The sequence below is a fragment of the Anabas testudineus genome, chromosome 3 (assembly GCF_900324465.2).
Source record: "Anabas testudineus chromosome 3, fAnaTes1.2, whole genome shotgun sequence".
Taxonomy (NCBI): Eukaryota; Metazoa; Chordata; class Actinopteri; order Anabantiformes; family Anabantidae; genus Anabas; species Anabas testudineus.
Window position 1 is genome coordinate 3932914 of NC_046612.1, and position 19693 is coordinate 3952606.

Genomic DNA, 19693 nt, shown 5'->3' on the forward strand with positions numbered 1-19693 from the left:
ACAGGAAGTGGACAGAGACGTGTGTGGTCTCTGCTTTTGGTTTGTTGAGCAGTTGCTCGAAAATTGGCGCTAATCATTCAGTTGGTTCGGAAACATCTGGGCTGTCAGAGAGATGTGCACGTTTGGTGAGTGATTCTCCGATGTGATGATGATGATGATGATGATGGGTTCGGTTCGGTTCGTTCTTGTGTCCGACGTCGGTTTCACTCCCCCGGCTGCAGCTGACCGCAGGCCGCTGGCAGGAGCTCGGGTTTCAGTGTGAAAACTGCACATGTTGCGTACAAGAGCCGCATTAAGCTGATTGTTCTGGTTTATCCTCAGAGGAAAAGAGGTGTGACCACTCGGAGAGACTGAAAAGAGATCATTATGTCTTAAAATAAGAGTCAAAGCCGCGTCCTCCTGGTTCTCTGGACACAGTCAGATGTCTTTGTATGCAAATACGTTTTTTACGCATATACGCGCGTAGTTTACGCATATAGAAAAGTAAAGTAAAAATACGTCTGTAATCAATAATTCACTTTTTGATTATGAAACAAAACAACTTTTTATGATATTCTACTTACAACTATGTATTTAGTGTATATACTGAATGAAATCCAGAACCATGCATCTTCCATTCAGTTTTTTAATATCTTTTATAGTTTTTTCATAATTACAGTTTTTGTGACTTGATGTTTTTGTCTGATTTTGGACTTTATAATGGGAGTGAATGATGGAACGTTGGTGCAGCTAGAGTGGATGACGTCACAGCTTAGAGTGGAGAGGCCGATTTTTTAAACCGAAATCTTTCTCAATAAACTGTCAGCACGGCCGCAATTTTTACTCTATCGGAATAATTTCTTCACAGAAATGTAGATAAACTTGTCCTGATTCTAATAAGCTATTTATCTAAGCTGAGAGAAAAATCGTTTTTTCACTGTGAGCCTCAGAGTGACGGGAGTCCCTCTCAGCTCTCCATTAGCGCCAATGTTAAATTTGGTCTGAGATTCTGTCCGACAAGCTGAAGGTTGCACTTGGATCTCTCGCTCCTGTGACCACAATTTACAGTCCTCAAACATAAAATTCACACTAGTGGTTCATTAAAGTCTTGGCTCTCACGTAGTTCACTTTGTATGACGATACCTATTGTAGTTTTGCTGAAAGAAGCCTGTTTGTAAGGGCTCCAAATCAGTTTTCACCAGTGAAAATTTTGGCAGTTGAAGTTTCCCGCCTCTCCCCTACAGTCTCCGTGGCAACGGCTGTGTCGGGTCACGTGATCAGGGCTGTTTATAAATCAGCGTCAGACACTTGTACAGGCTCGTGTGTAGTTAGCCTGTTTATGCTAGCGGCTCTTTGCTAACCTGCTTCAGTTTCTTCTACTTTCAGCTCTTTTTAACAAAACACTTTAACTATTCTTTTAACTTTTATATTTTACATAAATTCAGCTATGTTTTATCAACTTCAGCAAATCTATTTCAGCTTTTTAAAGTTAACATTTAGCTGTTTTAGCTTCTTCTTCATATGTTTAGCTTTGTTAAAACACTTCCTGTTTCTCTTCAGCTAATTTCAGCAGCGTTTTAAAACGTTTCAGTCTTTTTCTAAATTACTGTTTAAATAAATTCAGCTATGTATACTAAAACCTCATTTACCCATAGAGCCTCAAATGTTCCTTTAAACCAAAATCTGCACTAGGTAAGTAAGAAGTCTTTAAATACAAATCAAAGAGGATTTCTCCACCATTAGTAACAAAAAACATGTTGCAGTGCTGCTCCACTGACTTTTTATATCCTATAGACAGTCACACAGCCTTATACAAAGGACATCAACAAGTTTAAATATATGTAAAACCTTTATAAATAAAACAAGCTGAGATTGAAACAGAAACCCACACAGGCTAGACCTACACTGGTAAATGAGCCAGGCCAATTTATGAGCTGCTATTATCTTATTGCAGATAATTGTCCCCATGACTTTGTATGTATGCGTTAAAATAAGAATACATAGAATAGACTCGTCTTAAAACAACTCAAATCCAAGTCTAATTCTAACTTTATAACCTACCTATGTTGTGGAAGCAGAAATCAAGCAGAATTTCAATCTTTCACTCCTGTATTTTGTCTGTTTAAGTATTTTGTCTCTTCCTGTCATCCAGATAAGGACAAAGGGCCGAGAAGGCTGATGAAAAAGGGCTTAACTCTCATCCTGGTCGGACACATTAACTTCATCCTTGGAGCTATTGTCCATGGCAATGTCCTCCGCCACATTTCCAAACCCAGCCAGAATATCACCACTGAATACACCGTAGCCAACATTATCTCTGTCACCTCCGGCCTGCTGGTGAGTCGGTGATGTAGATATTTGAACGCGGTGTTTCATTAAACAAAAGGATCATTCAGCGACTCTCTTTGTTCTGTGCATCAGAGCAGCAAGTGTATCGAGTATCACAGGTGATTTGCTTCTGTAGCTCAGTGATAGTGTTGTGGATTTTCCTCCAGCATCAAGACTGAACTTGTCCATTTAAAAGAAGCTGGTTTTTCAAACCAGTCTCCTGTCGCTCGAGGGAAAGCTTCATTATCTGTGCTGTCAGATAAACTGCCAGTTGTTGTTGATGAGACAGTGTTAATGTCATTCTTTGAAGTATGCTCCATATGAGATATTAGAGGTTGTACAGGTAATACAGACAAAGGAGGGAGACGAGCTGCAAACAATCCCCTCCAAAAGTATTGGAACAGAGCGGCTCATTTGTTTGTTTTTGTTGTACACTGAAGGTCGAGAGATGGATGTAAGACAACGGTTCAGAAATTCAGCTTTTATTTGATGGTATTTACACTTTTATGATAAGCATATAGTATAGCTTATTTTCTATCAGATGAGCCACATTTAGGTCATTTAAGTATTGGAACAGATCGTTCTAATCTATGATATTTGGCTGCTAATCCTGAACTGCATCAAGCCTGTGACTTTTCTATCACCAAACGGTTGGTTTCTTCTTTTATGATTTCACTGCAGCCTCCTACAGGTTTTCATTTGGTGGTTTTCTCCCTTCAGCCTCCTCTTCAGCAGGTGAAATGCATGTAAGGTCTGGTGATTGACTTAAACAGTCTAAAACCTTCCACTTATTCCCTCTGATGAAGCCTGTGTTGAGTTAGCAGTAAGACGGAGATCATTGTCTGATGTTACCTGATATGTGTACGTGCTCAGTACACCAGTGGTTTCTTTCTTTTTCAGGACATGACAAATTGTGGTATTGACTGTGCCCAGTAATTGTTTTTCCTATAGTCTCAGATTGAAAATGCTTTATTTTTCTTCCATAGGCATCTCTGTGGGTTTCTTGTGGATTTAATATTTTAAGATAAGATCAAACTTTATTGATCCCACAGCTGAGAAATTCACTTATTAAGCAGCTCACAGAGGCATTTAAGGTTCAAGAATGAGAAGTAAACATAAACATAATACAGGTATTTATAACATGTTTACAAAATATATTTACAGAACTGTGGAGCAATATCTACCACCTCCACTGTCTGATGCAGCAGGCGAGAGGTATTGTTCATAATGGATGTCAGCTTGGCTAGCGTCCCCTCTCACAAACCTCCTCCACAGACTCTATCAGGCAGCCCAGGACAGAGCTGAGAGCTGCTGTAACTAGCTGCAGCTTGTGCAGCGGCAACTTAACCTTTAACAACAAATACTACACAGGTTAAAGGATAAATTCAAGAGCAGTCATTTAGAGCCATTTGAACAATCAGACACACCTGAATAACAAACACCTCGCAGTCACGTTTCTCTACTCTAATTTCACTTATAATTTGAGTCATCTGATGCAAAAGGTCCCACGTTCTATGTTCTTTAATATATTAAGGTGTAAATACTATCAAATAAATCCTGAACTTTGATATCTGTCTTATGATCTTGAAGTGTGCAGCGGAACCAAATAAATAATTAGCTCTGCCGTTCTTACACTTTTGAAGGGGAGTGTGTATTTTATTTAGTGGCCTTTTAAATCTTTTAAAGAAAATTTGAAGAATCTGTTAATTTCTTTTTTTTGTGCCATGATTACTACTTGTGAATGTGCATAATTGAACAAACCCTGTTTCATTAGTTTTCAAGTAGTGCTAAACTGAACCACTCATCTTTGTTATTTGGATCTCACAGAGCATTGCCACTGGGATTATTGCCATTGTGATGTCAAGGAACCTTCGCGTCGTAAAACTGGTGACGAGTCTATTTGTTTTCCGTCAGAGTTATGATCACTTGAGTCATCATCTGTGTGCTCAGTAGTTAACTCCCCCTCTTTTGTTTTTATATGGTGTTCTCTCTCTGTCTTCAGCAAATAGGACTTCTTATTGCGTCGTTCCTGAATGCCCTGCTCTCAGCAGCATGCTGCACCGGGCTTCTTTTGGCCATTAGTGTCACTGTTGCCCACAATGGGCAGGGATTGATGCTGGGATGCAACGACACACAGGTCCCTATCAACGCTCGCTCTCCTGTCGGCGCCCAGTGTCCGTTTGATACAACACGAATCTATGTGAGTCTGAACTTTTAATCTTTTTTCCCCTCTCTTAAAAAGCTCTACTTCTCTCCATCTCTGTGCCATTTGCCTTCAGTTCTCCCCGATTTGTTTTCATGTGACAGTTCAAGCTGCAACGTTTGAGGCATGAAATTTCAAGTGTAAAAGGAGAAATGGTTGACTTCTTAGTGTGGATGACTTTTTATTACTTACTTTTATTTCCCGTCTCGCAGGACACCACTTTGGCACTGTGGATCCCTTGTGCTGTGTTGTCAGCAGCTGAGGTGGGTCTGTCTGTTTGGTGCTTCATCGTTGGATTGGCCCTAAGAGGGCTGGCTCCCTGTGGGAACAGCTACATCAGTGAGCAGGTGTGTGTGTGTGTGTCTTTGTGTGGGGGTTAGAGGGCACACTTGAATCTGTCCATCTGAAACTGTCTGACTCAGAACTGCACACTTGGTCTTAGTCAAACGCACAAACAGCTAATCTGCACACTTCTACTCCAGCCTCATCTGATGTATTCTGTTAATCAGAGGAAAGTACAGATCATTTTAATTTGGCCAGCTAGAAATCTCACTGTGTTCCAAAACACAACAACAATGCTGAAGAGAGAACAAGTTGTCAATGTTGTAGAAGCTCAAAATGCTAAGAACAGATAGTCTGTTAATTCTTTCACTGTCTTCCAGTTGGAGGAAGAGGCCGGGTGTCCTCCCCACAGCCAACGTTTGATCGGACAGCGCATGAACCCTGATGCCTAACTGAACAAAATACAGGAATGACGCCACACTGCATACACAAGCACAACCAAATCCCAAATGGTGCTGCGTATATCTTTCTAGACCAGTTTATTTTCCCTTGCAGTCATCTAGGTAAGTGCCACTGTGGGACAGAAATGGAATTGGTTTCATGAGGCCGGAAGCCGCACACCCCGATGCAATAATAAGCTGCCAAATGGCTCCATTTGCTTTGATAAATCAAACTCTTCATCATTTATGGGAAGCTGTGAGCAGAAGGCTAATTTCATCCAATGGATCAGCACCAGTTGAAACCTCCCGATAGTAAAAATAATTTACAGTGACATCAAAACACGTGTATGCTTCAGTAGGTGTATTCCAACATGCAGATCTTTTTGCAAAGATACTGTTTGGGTTCAGTGGTACCAGATATGTTGAGCTGAGCATGTCCTATGTATGAAGAAACCTTTGTTTATGAAGAAAGGGCATTTTTATATCTAGCAGAAATATGTATATTTCAGCTGAATTTAGTTGTGGGTATATTTTAACTTTTGCATTTCAACTACATTTTATGTTATTTTATTTTGCAATTAATTTCTAAATACTCTTAATACTCTGATTTGTCAATGTTTTCTTACATGGAGGTTTACACACCTTGTTAAACAACAATTGTGTGACTAATTACCTAAAATCAAAAGCCAAATACATCTTTCATACTATATACAGTATTTAAACAAAATGAGACATTGCACTTTTAGAAGATGTCTGTTATTAGATTATTGTAAAGTCAGCTGCAGTTCCACTGTTGGTGGAACACATCACAGATACAGCTGCTGTACTACATTTATGTTTTTTGTTTTTTTTACTTAGTTTTTTACATTTTGATGTAAAATTTAATCTTTCTCTGACTAATTATGTGTTGGCTTTGTTCTAGAATAATTGAATGAAGAGAGAACACAACATGTTTTAAAAGCTATGTGAAAATATACAGCTGATACACTCCAGGAGGATTTAAGTAAAGAGTGTGTTTAACAGATTTTCTATATGTTTTTGGTCCTTTTAAAGACATACGCTGAAGACGTAACTAATGTTGGGCCAGAGTATCGCAAATAAATAACAGTTCGGATTCATTTAATGTGTGTTTTATGAAAGATGTTCTGAACTCCGTTGAGTTAAAATAAAATGGGCTGTGTATGGACTGAATGTATTTGTGTGTTTACAGTATACTGCAGGTGACTGTCAAGTGGGGTCATAATGAGAGGTTAAACCAGTAAGTGGGCCAGCAGCCTCAGCTGGCACGGAGCCTCCCAACTCAGCTCAGCAACACAGAGGATCACATCAGATCAACCTTGAAACAGTTAATCTAGTGCTCCGCTCAAGCATGTGGAAGGGAATCATATCACTCAGTACTAATCCTCAGGCTGTGAGGGATAAATATTGACACAGTGTGGACTGATACAATCACAACAAATCTGTGTGGCCATTTCAGTCAGCTTGACATTGATGTCTTCACTGTAACCTTAGAAAATGTTTGAATTAAGAGCATAGATGTGTCATTGTGCACAAGCATGAAAACATGATATTTAATGATGAGTTGGTAATTTCAGAAACTGACTTTTGAAACATTTGACTTTATATTATAGGGTGTCTCATATAAATTAGCCACTGTTCATGAATTTAAATGAATAATTGACGATCTACGTCCGAATCACAAATTTGTCTTAATGGGCTTCACATTACTAACAGCAGCTGAGGAAGGATCCAGGAAGGACATACGTGCAGCAGATGTACAGAGCAACATATTTGATTTACAGTATGAACAATCAGGTGATGACAAGTAAAAATCTCTCGGGATGAGTTTAAGTTTGAAATCAAAGGCCTCAGCAGATGTTAGGTAGAAATGATCTGTGGTGTCAGAAGTGCACTGAAATCAAGTAGAAGAAGCACTGAGGTGGAGTTTGAATCTATTAAGCAGAAAATCTTTCACCACTTTAGTAAATGCTGTTTGAGCCGAGTGACGAGCCCCGTAGGCACAATGAAAAACTTACTGGTAGATCTGTGAGCTAAGAGCTGTTGAGACTCAACACTTCATACTTTTCATACAGAATGGAAGGTTGAACACTGGTCAATGATAATTAAGAGACTGGATCGGATCGAGGTTTGATAAGTTAACAGGTAGATGGTGGGAAAGGCAGGAGATGGGCACCTAACTGCATCTAATCAAAAAAATCTAGGTTAGTCTTTATTGTTGACTAAGTTCTTTATAATAAATTGAAACAAAACCAGTCATCACTTATCTTTTCTTTCAGTACGTTATAGGTATACGTATTTTACAATTAGCAAATCTTAATGTACTGATCATTACCACAACCTGGTGCTTTTAATGTGTTGGTGGACAAGAGTCAACCAGTCAGGTGGTGCTATAAAATATTTTCATGTTACCGGTTTTCCTCCTTTTAGTTTTGCCTGCCCATCATATATTTTTAGTTTTTAGTTCAGATTGTTGCAGGGAGATGTCTGTCCCTCCTTGCACACAGCCCCTGAGGGAGTTTCTCTGCTTCCATGATTGCTGACTTGTTGGAAATGGGTTTTCACAATTTCTGTCTTGGCTGGTGCTGCAGACATTTTAGTGCATCATGGGGGGGGGGGTCTCCGATGGATCACAATTAACCTCAAAGGGTCTCAGTGTGACCTTGAACATTATGCATGAAACCTTACAGACTCATGAGGTCTTTTATTTTCAGTTATGACTGAGAAATCCTTCATGCCTTAACATGTATAATACCAGTACACCTTTAAAATGTGCATGACAAATCAAGGTGGGTAGGCTATAATAAACGCTGTGCACTAATAAACTCCCAATCATTTCGTGCTAACTAGGGGGAAAACAACATATCTGGCTAAATACGCTTCGTATGAATGTTGTTATTGCATTTGTTGGTACAGTATGTGCACAACATCGTGCAACGTCCACTGGGGCCAGTTTAGTCGTGTCTGTGCGCGATCACGCCGGATCCGCGGTCACGCCGTGCAGGCTGCAGGGAACCAGCTGCAAACAGCGGAACAACGGAGAACTGCAGTGACCGGAGCCGGTGGAGGAGCCGAGCAGCGCCGGAGCCGAGCAGCGCCCGAGCCGCTCACGACTCTCCACTGAAGGTAAAACATCCATCATTGTAACGTCAGACAGGACCTGCGCTGGTCATTTAAATCATGACCGATGTCGACAGTAAATGCTTTAAAGGACTAATGCGCACACACGGCGCGCTGCTGGGGGGCTGAAGACACCGCGGTGACAAACGCACACCGCTCCCCGAGATTGATGCGCTGTCTTCGGCGTGATCATCGCGTGTCACGCTGCGTGGCTGTCGCCTCGGTAGAAGACGCCTTTAAAATGTATGTGTCTATTAAAACCGGACACGCTTCAGGAAAAGCAGAGTTAAGGTGAACGGTGACCTGTAATGTTAATCAGGTCTGACTGAAGTTATCGTTTTAATCGTTTTGACGTTAGCTAACTAGCTACCAGTGCTGGAAGTTAACGTTAGCTCCGGTTAACGGTCGACGGAGAGCAGCCACACAGGTGTTCACCTAACCTGGAGGACTGGACGGCCGTGTTAGCGCTTTTAATTCAATAAATAAAGCGTATTTCTAAAGTTTAATGTGTAGTCGACCGTGAAGACATCGAGTGAAGGAGTGTGAAACATCGCGGGGGAGCGCCGCTGTTGCCCGGTCAACCTCACACAAACATGAGGACGGGGAGTGTCCGATCCTCGGCAGGTGGACGGGTCTCAGCCGTGACTGGAAACCTGCAGCCTGCTCACTGTTGGCTGCTTTGGACGAGTTTTCATCGTTAACCTGCATCATAACTCGTGTTTAACCACACAAAAAACGATGCTCACAGATAGAGATGCAGTATAAGCTGCCATTCTTAAATAGTCAGGTGTGGGTTTCATCACATATTATAATCTATCTTTATATTACTAGTGTAGAGAGCAGGGTGTGGCTGATGAGACTAAACTAGATCCAGTCCAACTTTAAGACCACTCTGCTGGAACATTAAGTCTTTTGTGTTTTAAACCTGCTGGATTATTTCACTCCAGTCTGACATCTGAAGGGGAAATTAACACTATTTTGTGTGTTTGCAGTGATTCAGAGAACAACGACTCATTGGAGGAGCTGATTCAGATGAAACACCTGTGAAACATCAAGGAAGACGATTACAGTGGAAGAAAGAAAGACACAGCACCCGGGGGGAGACGCCTAACAGGCAGCTGATGGTGGAGCTATTAGCTCAGGGATATGCTCTCCGTTTGGGGATGGAACAAGAAGAATCTGCCATTGACCAGAGGAGTACGAGGAGGTGGAAACAAACCATATAATGTTTCTGTCTCACATTCTTCATACAGTAAAGAAATACTATATTAGCTACAGGATTAGCTCCATCCATGGCCTATAAATGAATCAGCACTCTACCTTGTGGATTTATTGCATTTCCTCCACCTATGACTCTGAAAATGGACTCAATAGCTTCTAATGTTCAGCTATTGGTATAACTCTTGCATGGCATCAAGGCTGTTGTATGGGTGTCTGGGTGATGACCACCAGTCTGAGTCAATGTTAAGAGAGATGTCTCACATGAAGATGCAAGCACCTGTTGACAGAGGATTCATGAAAGACTGTTTTACAAAAACTCTTCACTTCAGGCGGCGAGAGCCTGTCTGCTCTTCTTTCCTCATCGTCCCCATCTTTCTGCTCCTCTTCTCCCTGGTTACACCTGCCCTGTCCATTCATATGGAGTCCATAGACAGTCACAGTGAGTTTAGCTGTGAGCCCATCAGACTGAGAATGTGCCAGGATCTGCCTTACAACACCACCTTTATGCCCAATCTACTGAATCACTATGACCAGCAGACAGCCGCACTAGCCATGGAGGTAGGTTGTTTATGTGTCATTCAGGCTCTGTATGCTTTGTGTGCGTGTGAGTGTAGCACGGCCCTTTGGGAAATTGAATAGTTAGTGGTGTGAATGAGAGAGTTAATAATACATGATGTTCCTAAAATATGTAGATCATAAGGGGTTTAGTCTCAAATGTTTGATAGAATAAAACATTAAGGCACCATTTGCACTAAATCGAAATGTCCTTGTGTTGGTGACTGCAAAACGTGATGATCTGCAGTAATTTATGTTATAGTACCATGAATCTGCTGAGCTCAAAATGATTTCACTTGTAGTGTAAAAAGGCAGTGTAGCTCCAAAATGACCCAAAATAGAAAAATGCAAAAAACAAATATTGTTCAATGAGTTATTTAAGAGATGCACACACACCAACAGTATACTCTAAATGAATCCCTTCTAGCCAAACAAGTGATTTTATGTACTCAATCAAGGCATAGTTGTAATTTTGTATTAATCATTACAGTCAGATCATAGATATTTATTTTATTACATCTTACATAGCACTATACAAGCTACCAACCAGCAACAGCTTTGTTTTTTATGCTTACCTTTTATCCTCAGAGAGATGGTTTGCATTGAAGTAACGGGAAGCCCATGTTTTACACTCAGACAGAAATAGGTTGATTTCTGCGCATTATCTGTAGACTATAGGAAAGCAAATTGGATACACAGAGAAACACTTGGAGTGAAGTGGATTTCACATAGGCATGGAATATCAAAGAGTTAACAGGAGCAGTGAAACAGTTGAGAAAAGGTGATAGTCGATCTACCCTCCTCATGTTACAGCTCCATCAATTCACTACACGTTACTGTTCCATTTAGACGTAGATGAATGTGTATGCACAGGCACTCATTATGTTGAATGTGAACAGTAGCTGATAGACAGAAAGTGCTCTCTGTGCAGAAGCAGAGAGAGAAAATTATAATTACAGTGAGGTTTTATGTGACTGATGCTTCCACATTAATGTTTTTTTTTAGTATAAAGACGCTGGTTTCCAAAGCAACATAGGAGGAAAAGTGCCACATTGCACAAAGTCTGAGTGCAAGAGTGGACGCACACTATCCATCGATATCATGTTACCTCTCTTTCCTACTCCTTTGTTGCTCCCCAAGAGGGAGAGAGAGCACAGAGCAAGGTGTTGCTCAATAAAAACTGTAATTACCTGTCTTGAGCAAGTATTTGTTAGTACCAAAGGCAATCTGTGGCACATTATTTGGGATCTGGGCATGTTGGGGTGTGTTACTTAGTAGTGAACTACTGTAGAACTACCTGGTAATTTCATAACTGTAAAAGTAGACCATATAAAACAAGCAAACCGTGAAAACAAGGGCTGTCTAACTTGTTTTAGAGGAAAGTCAGGTTCTGATGTTTTTTAACAATGCACTACATTATTATCTATATTTAGTTTCATATGCAGAATTATACAAATAAACCCATAAAATGGTTGTGCCAATGTAAAAAATGAGAGTGTTATTGCTGACTATAAAACATTACATAAAGTGAATAGGGGAGAATGACCAAAAAGACATGAACTGTTCTTTTATTTTATTTTGACAGCAACAGGTTGTGAAATTTTAGATAGTTAATCTACATTTGTCTATGGAGTGGTGATGCAATTAGCAATTAGCTCATTGTTGCAACGTACAGGTTAAGGTGTTCCTTTTTTCAACACGTTTAAATGTGCTGTTATAGTTCATTGTAGAGTTTGATCATTTCTTTTAATTATTCATTGATTTACATTTACTTTAATTATTCAGCTTTCATTTTGTGTGTGTGAGGTACTGTGGTTGACAAGATGTTCTTTTAAATGTGACATAAATTTGGTTTGATTTGAGTTGATTCATCCAAACAGCTGGGGTCCCAATCCCACTGCCCATTTACTCATGTTTTGGCTACCATGTGAATGTGCGTTATAGTTTCAAAAATGTGTAAGGATAACAAATACAGTCAGCTGAAATAAGTCTGCTTCCAGCTGTTCAGAGTGGGCATATTAAATTACCTCTGTTGAAAAGCAGATGAATTTAGACAAGCCCAGTGTTGGCTGTGTTTTAATCTTTGGGGATTTGTTATTTTTAGTTATTGCTTAGTTAATATTTTCCCATGTCAAAACCAGATGAATGTCAGCCAAAAGATCAAGCCAAAATTCGCTTTGCTGTTCACTGAATTTTAATATTTAATCACTGAAAGGGATTTCTCTTGTCAAAATATGCAGACTGTCAGGATGACTGGTGTCAGCCACTGCTTTTCTGCCTTCTGAAAATATAGGAATGAAAAAAAACTGCTTTATTTTGGATTGACAGCATGCATATTGAATTTTCTCAGTTTGTATTGAATGAATGCTAACACTCCTTTAGTCCTAGTATTCACTCAGCACATTAAGGACCATGCAGACGTTCAAATCATATCAATTCTCCAGTGTCATGTCAAAACACGCTATATCAGGGATTGCAAGGAGCGTCTGCCATTGAACTTGATTTGACCCACATGAAGAAGGAGCCAAGTAACTGACACTCTCAGTCCCTCCAGTCATGGAAGAGACAGCTTTCTGAAGATGGTTGAGTAGCAACATGAGCCCTGTTAGTTTTCCTGCTCTGGTTGGCTTTGACCAGGGATGGTAGTCCTGGTGGGAACCCAGGAGGAAATTTAATAATATCCCTCATGGGATACTGGCTCCATAATACCAGCCTGTGTGTGTGTGTGTGTGTGTGTGTGTGTGTGTTCAGTTGGCAGTTACACAAAGCTGTGGTGCTTTAATACAATAGAATTGCAATAAAATATCCCTTCCTGTAGGTGATAATGTTTGTTTTTAGTTGAGGGGTATTGATTAAACTTTATGAACATTATGGAAGATGCAGCTTGTTGTCAAATTGTGTTGCATTACTGACAGGTGTTTCTATTATTTTGTCTACATCATTTAAAACAATGATGCTACTAAATGTATGTCCAGAAATCTAACTACTTGATCATCTTTGCCCTTTACTACTTTTATACTATTATCACCATTATATAACCCCACTGCACCTGTTTACACACTACTTTTTATTAATCCTTCTAAACTACTTCGCTCTCATCCAAAGCCCCTGATAAATGCAGTTTCATGTTATCCTGTGTAGTAAAGTACAGCAAAGGTAACTAATGGGATGACAGTAGAAGTCCAAGCTAATAGGCTAATATTACACTAACCTATTTTTAGATGGGTGTACCTGGTGCAATGCTGAGTGTATACAGATTTAGACAGGTGCAGTAGTTTTTGTACAGCTATGAGAGTGTGATTAAAATAATAGTTTTAACAATCATACATTTAGAGAATTCCACATTATAATTATTGGTCAGGTGAAGCTGTTAGTTACTGCAGTGTTGTTGTATATGTAAATATACTAAATATCATTTAAGGAACACTAACACCCCAGTTAACGTAACATGTGTACTGTGTGTGTGTGTGTGTGTGTGTGTGTGTGTGTGTGTGTGTGTGTGCTCTTGTTTTTCCAATCTGGTGGGGACTTCAACCTGATTGCACACCTACCCATGGGGACTCATTTTACCGTGGGGACCTCAAATTTGGTCCCCACCGGCACAGCCTTACCAGCAGCTCCAAAACAGTATTTAAACATGTCCCATGCAGTTTTTTTAAAAAGTCCCCATGACCCTATTTCCAGACAAAAATCAGTGTATGTGTGTAGCTATGCGACCCTAGTGGTTACACTAGTGTATTGCAGTCCCCATGATGTTTGTTGTTCTGGAAGTGTGCCTTGCCATTTGTTCACTCTCTAGCGCCCCCTAGGAAAACCCCATTACCAAATCTATGATTTAATTATTACATTGAAAATACATACAGACAGACAGACAGACAGACAAAACATACAATATTACTACATATAATTTGTAAAATAGATGTAAATAGATGAATAGATGAAAATGCATTTATTTTCAATGACCTCATCCTGTGGCTGAATGAGTAACATTTCATTATAGAGTGAGTGAGACGGATATTTGCAATTGACATTTATACTAAATGTCTCTCTTTTAGCTGAGACCTCCACTGTTGAGCGGGTTTGCTGGTAAATGATTTTCTGAGGTGATCAGAGATTGGCAGGTGTCAGCCTAGGCACATCATGCTACATGACCCACATACTAATTCTGGTCTAGTGTTGGTTCAATGTTTGTTTGTTAACGTGCGAACCTTCTAAGAACCAACCTGCTTTTTTGCGGGCTAGAGAGCCACCATCATGTACTACCATATATATATCTGCATACGTTTCTGCCTTCTCTGGTCCGCTAATATTAAGAACAAAAATAACTACTAAAATATCTCTGTACAGGCGTTGCTTCTGACTTTGTGAGCCTAAACTAGGATTATTCAACTAAAATTTAAAGAGGTCCGGTTACACAATATTTTTGGAAGCAAAGGTCCAGAAGATTATAATGTCTAACTATTTACTGTGATATATTATCAAGTAGCCTGCATATAATCAATACTTGACTGTCAAATCAAATTTATTCATTACAATTCAAAAACCTTTTGACAAATTTATTGTTACGTAACATCAAACTGAGCATGTGGCTCAAGATCCTGGTGGACTGGTCTTATTACTGGTCTCATACTGGGCTCTGATACTAACAACTTTCTGTGATCGCACTTCAGATTTGAGTGGGTATGTGTGTTCAAAACCTTTGTTTTGTCTCATAATGCTGTTTGACACTGGTACTTTTAATAAGAGCCAGTTTCTGAACATATCAGACACACTGGTTTAGTGCTCCCAGTGGGTAATATGAACAGAAAGGAGTCTGTTCATTCTGGATTAAAAACTCGATTTTCACTGTCCACTTTTCTCTTTTTGGACATTTTTAGAATTATCTCTTCCTTTTTCAGTCTGACGTGTACCTTTATCAGCGTTTGCCTCTCTGTCGTCTGTCTCTCTCCTCTCTGTCGTCTGTGTCTCTCCTCTCTGTCGTCTGTGTCTCTCTCCTCTCTGTCGTCTGTATCTCTCCTGTCTGTCATCTGTATCTCTCCTCTCTGTCGTCTGTGTCTCTCTGTCTCTTTGTTATCACGGTCTTTATTTATTAATTCCTTTCCAACCTCTTTTCCACTTTCTCTCATCTACTGTTGAGTCGCTAAATTTATGCCTAGACGATGCCTAGTTTGAAAAGTGTTATGTTAAAAAATACAGAAAATGATAGATTAATTATACAGAACTCACGCAGAAACAGATCTCAAGCAGTTGCAGAATGCAGGAAGCAAGTCACAGAATGTAACGTACCAAAAAAATGCTATAAAACATATATGCAATAAAACACTACTAGTCCAACACATACTGTATGTGCTTCTCATTGTGATCGCAATGTACATCGATTACATTTGATTTGATACATTTTGATCATTGTTAAATCTAAATGTTGGCTGTTAATGTTAGCCTTTGTTAGCTTTTTCTGTTAGTTCACTAATAAGCATCCACTCAGTTTTAGCAATCACACTGTAGTTAAACTAATATAATAAATGACAGATTTTAGCCCCCAGCTCCTGATGCCCCTTAATTTAGACAAGCAAAGAGTTTGTGCCAGCCTGGAACCAATTTTCCCAGCCCAGAACTAGTTCCTTAGCTGTCCAACCCACCCTGGAACTGCTATGATGTTTTGCACTAGATCAACATGAACATTTACATACATAAACCCCCAGACTGCAAAGCTTATGTAACGCTTCCTTCACCCTTTAACAGAAGGACAGCGCCCTGAGCTCATAAACTTTACTCCCAAAGTTAATTTATGAACACCCCTTGTGTAAAGAACAACAGAATGAAATCAATTAGTACCATTACCCCGTATAATTGTCTATTATTCTGTGTCAACCTATAAAACACATCACCAAAACAACTATGTCCCCAAATTATAACCAAATTTATTAACTAAGAGAAAATAAATAAAAGTACTTTTGGTTGAGTCAAATAAAATATCAGCAGATTGCTGTCACATATAGGTACTGTGTTCAACCTTTGAAAATAGGTGTACAATACTTAATATATTTCACAGTCATAAAACACAGTAACAAAAGTCTGTACTGAAATAAAAGAAAACATTAATTAGTATCACTTCACTCTAGGAGCAGAAATAAAAGTTGGAGTACTCACATACAGCCAGTGTCAATATCAATGTCCATCCGCTGCACCTCCTAACAAGCACAATATTCACCATAAAGCTGTACTTTCTCTCCTGAATGTCACTGTCTCTCGCATTTACATTTTTTTTCGAGCGCAGCGTGCGGCTGGCTTCGCTGTCTCTCCTCTCTCTCCTCACCTCTCGACCTCTCTCTCTCTAACTCCCGCCCCTTAGCCAATCACAATACAAAACCACTGGCATTGACACTTCATTTTCCAATCACATTAACAGGGTTAAACATCATTGGTTGTTCACAGAACAAGCACATGGCACACAGTACATCACAACCAAACTACAACATACACTTTAATCTCAATGCACATTATTTCTTTCAACCTAAACATTAAATGAAGAAATAATTAAACTGAACACATCTGTAACACTTCTACAAAACAAAAGAACTTGTTATGCATAGTTATTTGCATGTCATTTAGTTGCCCAAGATATTAATCTGGGGCTACAATTGATACAGGACTTATGCTGATCCCTCTTCACCACAATATTAGAAAATCATATTACTGTTGTGTCTAATCAGTCACTCCCTTTAAAAATAATCCAGTCTGTAGGGCGTTTATAGGCTACATAGGACCATCAAGATGACTTTCCATTGTGATGTCTAAAACACTTGCATAGCTGCAGTTGCTTATATATTGGAAATGACATGAAACAAATTCCCTTTGCTGTAAGTCAGCTGCTGAATTACTGAAGTATAATTATATACATGTCATAAAATTGTAATACCAAAAAGCAACCTATAAGCTGGGTCAAGGTTTCCAAAAAATCCCCAGCCTTTCTCATCATTTTGCTGGTGTCAGAGGCTGTAATGCTGCTGCCCCATCAGATAGCGGCAAAGAATATTGCATTAGCTGCAACATACTGGCAAATAAGTCGAAACATGTTGCTGCAACCAATAAAGGCTTTATCAAGAATTAGAGTTTGCCATGTTCCTTCCTTTAGACAACCTCCAAGTTGCATTTTTGTATAATTTGTTGTGTAGATCAGGGGTGGCTAACCCTGTTCCTTGAAACCACAGTCCTGCTTATTTTCCAGTTATCCCTTTCGCACTCTCTACAGATTACCTGGATTAGTCCAGCCAATCAGAAATACAAGGATAGTTGGAAAACAAGTAGGACTTTAGCTCTCAAAGATCTTAGATATTGTACTTTTTATTTCATAACGTTTCTGTAAAATGTTGTTACTAGTTACTATTGAGATAAAGATTGCACATCAAGTTTAGCTGCTAGGTAGCTACATGCATTCAACTCGAAGTAAATGAATGAATGAATGAATGATTGTACTCAACAGCAGCAGCAAGAAATAATGGTCTGTGGACTTTCTTTATGTATCTTGTGCATCAGACATCGATCCTGCTAATATCCAGTACCATCATAGTATGGTAACACAGCTTCTCACGTTCTTAACCAAGGAGGTGACTGTTTGTAACGCTGTTTGGAAATATGAATGCCTTTGCTATAAAGTTAAATGCAGTAAACAGAGTTCTGCATACTACATGAATAAGGTAAACAGAGAGACAGACGACAGAGAGGAGAGAGACAGACGACAGAGAGGAGAGAGACAGACGACAGAGAGGAGAGAGAGACAGACGACAGAGAGGAGAAAGTTGATAAAAGGACGGTGAGACTGAAAAAAGAAGGTTTAAATATAAAAATGTCCAAAAAGAGAAAAGTGGACAGCAAAGAGTTTTTAATCTGGATTCCTCCTCCAGACTCCTTTCTGTTCATATTACCCACTGGGAGCACTAAACCAGTGTGTCTGATATGTTCAGAAACTGTGGCTCCAATTAAAAGTGCCAATGTCAAACGGCATTATGAGACAAAACACAAAGGTTTTGAACACACATACCCACTCAAATCTGAAGTGCGATCACAGAAAGTTGTTAGTATCAGAGCCCAGTATGAGACCAGTAATAAGACCAGTCCACCAGGATCTTGAGCCACATGCTCAGTTTGATGTTACGTAACAATAAATTTGTCAAAAGGTTTTTGAATTGTACTGAAATAATTTGATTTGACAGTCAAGTATTGATTACATGCAGGCTACTTGATAATATATCACAGTAAATAGTTAGACATTATAATCTTCTGGACCTTTGCTTCCAAAAATATTGTGTAACCGGACCTCTTTAAATTTTAGTTGAATACCCCTGCTTTAGACAATATAATACCTCTAGTAAATTCCTTATTAAAAATACTATCAGACAAAGACAGTGCAGCAAGGAGTACTCCTTAGTTGGTCATGTGAAATGAAATCTCTACCTCTAAGCCATAGGAACTGACAGCTACCATTTAGACCAGTTTCACTGACTAATCAACCAGCCATGTGGTTGGTAAACCATTGTGACTAAATCTCTGTAATGACGGTGCCAGTGCAGCACTTTTGCTGGCATCGAGGAACCAATCCAGGTTACTTCTGTTTCAAACGGTCAAAAATGACCTTCACTAACATCACAATGTACTGCAAAACAGCCTCCTAGGATATAAAATGTTGAAATCTATCATTTTATCGTATTAGACTTTTGTGTGAAATCTGGTCATGATTAGTGTATGAATTATTGAGTTCTTGTCACAAATGTATAACGTGAGGTCACAGTGACCTTGACCTTTGACCTACAAGCTCTAAACAGTTCATCCATTAGTCAAAGTGGATATTTGTGCCAAGTGCAGAGCTCATGAGCAGGTGTGTGAGCAGGAGTGAAAGCAAGTGGGAGCCTGTAGATTTTGGACAGAGCAGCTTTTTAAAAAAGGAGGAAGTGTCGCACAAGGTCCCACTGCAATTTTACTCCAGTATCGCTTAGACTACGAGCCTGAAGCATGCCTAAGATGGATCCACAATGCTTTCAGTCAACTGTTACGAGTTGTTGGGTTTTATTTCTTTGCTTGTAAGGCTCCAGTTTAAGTTACATGTAGATTGTTTCCTATTTGTAGAGTATGTGGATGCAGGTCTGAGTGAAAAATATAAATACTTACTGCTCCACTCTGCTCGTGTCCCCTGGTAAGATGTAGTTAAACCTCTACCAGTGACAAATACCAGAATGGGTTAAAACAATTCTCTAATTTTTCTAGCAAACTTTTTACTGTTTTATAGCCCTTAACTGGGAAAGAAAACTCAACCTCGTTCATATGTAAATATTTATAATCTTTCACTTTTAGTCTGGAATTATGTATTTAGCATACATTTTTCCAAGCCATGCATGAAGTCTTCCAAACCAGTTGTTTTGGATATTCATTCACTCTCTGAGGGGAAAAACAATACTGGAAATTGTTTTCAGTTATGCATGTCTGCATTGTTTTAAGTTATTTTGTGAGTTTGTTTAAATCAAATTTCAGTTGAGTAATTTCATTTTTAAGG

The 19693-nt window shown here is 39.3% G+C and overlaps 2 protein-coding genes across 5 annotated transcripts in view; both read left to right on the forward strand.

Annotated features, from left to right (window-relative positions):
* The first annotated feature begins 4 nt into the window (after positions 1 to 4).
* LOC113173920 (keratinocyte-associated protein 3) lies at positions 5 to 6432 on the forward strand. The gene is made up of 6 exons (XM_026377503.1): positions 5 to 125; positions 2132 to 2316; positions 4135 to 4194; positions 4310 to 4507; positions 4723 to 4857; positions 5173 to 6432. The coding sequence occupies exons 1-6, from the start codon at positions 113 to 115 to the stop codon at positions 5242 to 5244; spliced, it is 663 nt and encodes a 220-aa protein (XP_026233288.1). The 5' UTR covers positions 5 to 112; the 3' UTR covers positions 5245 to 6432.
* A 1740-nt stretch (positions 6433 to 8172) lies between these two features.
* LOC113174396 (frizzled-3-like) overlaps positions 8173 to 19693 on the forward strand; it is a 45167-nt gene continuing 33646 nt past the window's right edge. For 3 of the 4 annotated variants that reach the window (XR_003299904.1, XM_026378375.1, XM_026378373.1), the window contains exons 1-2: positions 8173 to 8376; positions 9363 to 10149. Coding sequence is in view for 3 of the 4 variants with exons in the window: in XM_026378375.1 (XP_026234160.1) it covers positions 9751 to 10149 (399 nt within the window). In the remaining variant the exon portion in view is untranslated. Of the gene's footprint in view, positions 8377 to 8517; positions 8614 to 9362; positions 10150 to 19693 lie in introns of those variants that run through there. The other variant, XM_026378374.1, reaches the window with a different exon arrangement.

Excerpts from the sequence above, each read along its gene's own strand:
- LOC113173920 (XM_026377503.1), top strand. Across the intron at positions 2,317-4,134 it reads CTGTCACCTCCGGCCTGCTG|AGCATTGCCACTGGGATTAT; the intron begins GTGAGTCGGTGA and ends TGGATCTCACAG. Across the intron at positions 4,858-5,172 it reads ACAGCTACATCAGTGAGCAG|TTGGAGGAAGAGGCCGGGTG; the intron begins GTGTGTGTGTGT and ends ACTGTCTTCCAG.